This window comes from Notothenia coriiceps, unplaced genomic scaffold, assembly GCF_000735185.1.
Source record: "Notothenia coriiceps isolate Sejong01 unplaced genomic scaffold, NC01 NC01_scaffold00022117, whole genome shotgun sequence".
Classification (NCBI taxonomy): Eukaryota; Metazoa; Chordata; class Actinopteri; order Perciformes; family Nototheniidae; genus Notothenia; species Notothenia coriiceps.
Genome location: NW_011354818.1, coordinates 65,436 through 67,915, shown reverse-complemented (window position 1 = coordinate 67,915; position 2,480 = coordinate 65,436). Strand labels below are relative to the sequence as shown.

The window sequence follows — 2,480 nt, the reverse complement described above, 5'->3', positions numbered from 1 at the left end:
GGGGGTGCAAAGAGGGAGGTTGTGTGAGGAAAGGAGATCAAAGAATGTGAGAAAGATGGATTCACTGTTGGCTAATGAGAAGACAAAGGCAGTAGAATCCACATCGATCTCTGCCCCACAGCGAGTTGGCTTTATAGCTCACAGGTAGAGAGAGACAGGAGAGCAAGGGGAAGCTTACCTGAGGTAAGCAACCTTACTGTTGGAGGAGGGGTGTGTGTGTGTGTGTGTGTGTGTGTGTGTGTGTGTGTGTGTGTGTGTGTGTGTGTGTGTGTGTGTGTGTGTGTGTGTGTGTGTGTGTGTGTGTCAAGCAAGTGTACATAGTCAAGCACATGTATGGAAGTTAGAGCTGGGTATGCAGGATGCAAAAAGGTACCTTTTACCAACCAAATGCTGGCTATAGAATTGCATTATTCAGCAGCCAAGGGAAAACAATGGTAATCTTTTGATTGGCCATTAGATTTCACATACAAGGGGCACAATTATGTGAGGCAGGTAAGGGGACACTTACACAACACAAATTGAAAGCAGGTGAAATGAAAAGATGACTCCCTAAATGAGTCATTAGTGTGAAGCAGAAGAGGGACTGTAAGATGGCAATGAAATATTCATACTGTAAACCCTCTGTAGAAGGGCGCACAGAAAGAAGATTGTAGATGCATCAATCTTATTTAATAAATGACTCGTAGAACAGAAGTATGAGGCTCGACATGATTTTAGATTTAAAAAGAAGCATTGATGAAAGAGTTATTGGTCAGAGTGTCTGTCTTGTGTTAAACCTAGGGGAATAATTGGCTTAGTTTTGGTGTCTGATTAGTTGAAGGTCTTAATACTGGACACAAAAGAAAGGCTGCAGAGGATGACCACTCTCTTTGCTCTTTGTAAACAAGTTATCATGTGCGCAACACAAAGGGCAATACAAGTTAATCTGCTGTTTAACACAATGCTGCAGAAAGCCACTTACAGGAGGTTTGAGCTGTTCCAGTACACCGCATGCCGGTCATTGGCTCTCGACAGGTGCAAGTTAGTAAGCACCAGCGTGAAGAGGCTGAGAGAAAACGTTGCGAGAGCCATAATCCCTCCGGTGCTCGTCCAGCCCTGGTTCCCCTCTTCCTTCTGTCCCAGGCGGCGTGTCGTTCACAACATCCCGGCGGTCAGAAAACGCCTTTTCAAGTTCCCGGTTACCTTAACAACGGGGTGAATCAGGGTGACCTCAACTCGAATTCCATTGCGACGAGACCCATTTACACATCTTCACTTGGAGTTGTCTCTCTGCGCACTTTCAAGTCACTCCTTGTTAGGTTGGGCAGCTTTGCTTTCATTAGAGGAGAACACAGGCATGCTACAGATAAGGCAATTGTGACAGCTGAGGGATGAGGTCGGTGTTTACTGCGCTTTGCACAGCTTTAAAGCCGCTGGAATCTCCGGAGAAAGCTTTGTGTGCCTATGCTCCTCTCACCAGCAGCAGCAGCCACACGCTGCGCACACAACGCCACAGACCCGCTCCAAGCCCGCTGCTGCCCCGCCCTCTGACGGCCACGAGCTGCCGCCCCCTCAAAACATGCACCCTGTGTGTTTATCTGCGTATCCAGAGTAGAAATAATCCGGAAATATGTTTTTGACTGCATGGACAATTCTTAAAGGTTCCATGTGTTTAATGTAAGGGTTTGGGTTCAATGTATTCATTAATACAAGGTTTGTATTGTTTGTAGGATACGATATTGCAATAAAAGGTGAGTTTTACACTAACCTTTACAACCATAGGAGATCAAATACTGCACATGTAAATCAACTGTTTTGATAGAGCTTTTTTCAGTCTATGCATTCGCTCACATTGAACTTTACAACACAAGTCAACATTCACACACACACACACATTCCACTAGCTGCCATCAAGACAAATTTCAGGTTCAGTGTCTTGCCAAAGGACACTTCAATGACTGATGGGGCCTTGGATCAAATCACTGACCTTCAGATTCTGCCCCCCCATGTAACATCTAATAAAGTATTTTTGTATCTTAAAATAGGCTATAGGTACGCTCAGCGGCGCAGCAAGACACTATGGGGGCCCCAGACAGAAGAGACACCCAACACATTAAGCACAACCCCCCCTAAAAAAAATGTCTGCCAAAAACCTAGAGAAAAGGACTGAAAGGATTATGTTCAAATCTATGACAATAAAAAGGTGGAAAACAACAGAGTGGTAATGGTGCCTTAACAACGGCCCGTCTACACTACAGGCATCGAAAAATGCTTTCAACGCTTCGCCCATTCACTTGAATGGGGTGACGTAGAAGATTTTTAATCTTCGCCGAACTGCATTGTGGAGAGCATGGCATGGCTTTGCAAGCATCACGAGCATCTATCGGCATCAAAAGTTGAACAATGTTCAACTTTTGAGGCTCGATGCTTGGCATCAGCCAATCAAATCCCGTTTATGCAAATCCCGCCAGTGCAAGCGCAGCCAATCAAACCGCGTGCAA

General features: G+C 45.3%; 1 protein-coding gene across 1 annotated transcript in view; it reads right to left on the bottom strand.

Annotated features, from left to right (window-relative positions):
• The window catches only part of efna3a (ephrin-A3a), a 57,533-nt gene extending 56,059 nt beyond the window's left edge, over nt 1-1,474 (bottom strand). Inside the window, exon 1 of the mRNA XM_010780650.1 lies at nt 962-1,474. Coding sequence (XP_010778952.1) covers nt 962-1,071 — 110 coding nt within the window. The 5' untranslated portion in view covers nt 1,072-1,474. The remainder of the gene's footprint in view (nt 1-961) is intronic.
• Between the last annotated feature and the right edge of the window lie 1,006 nt (nt 1,475-2,480).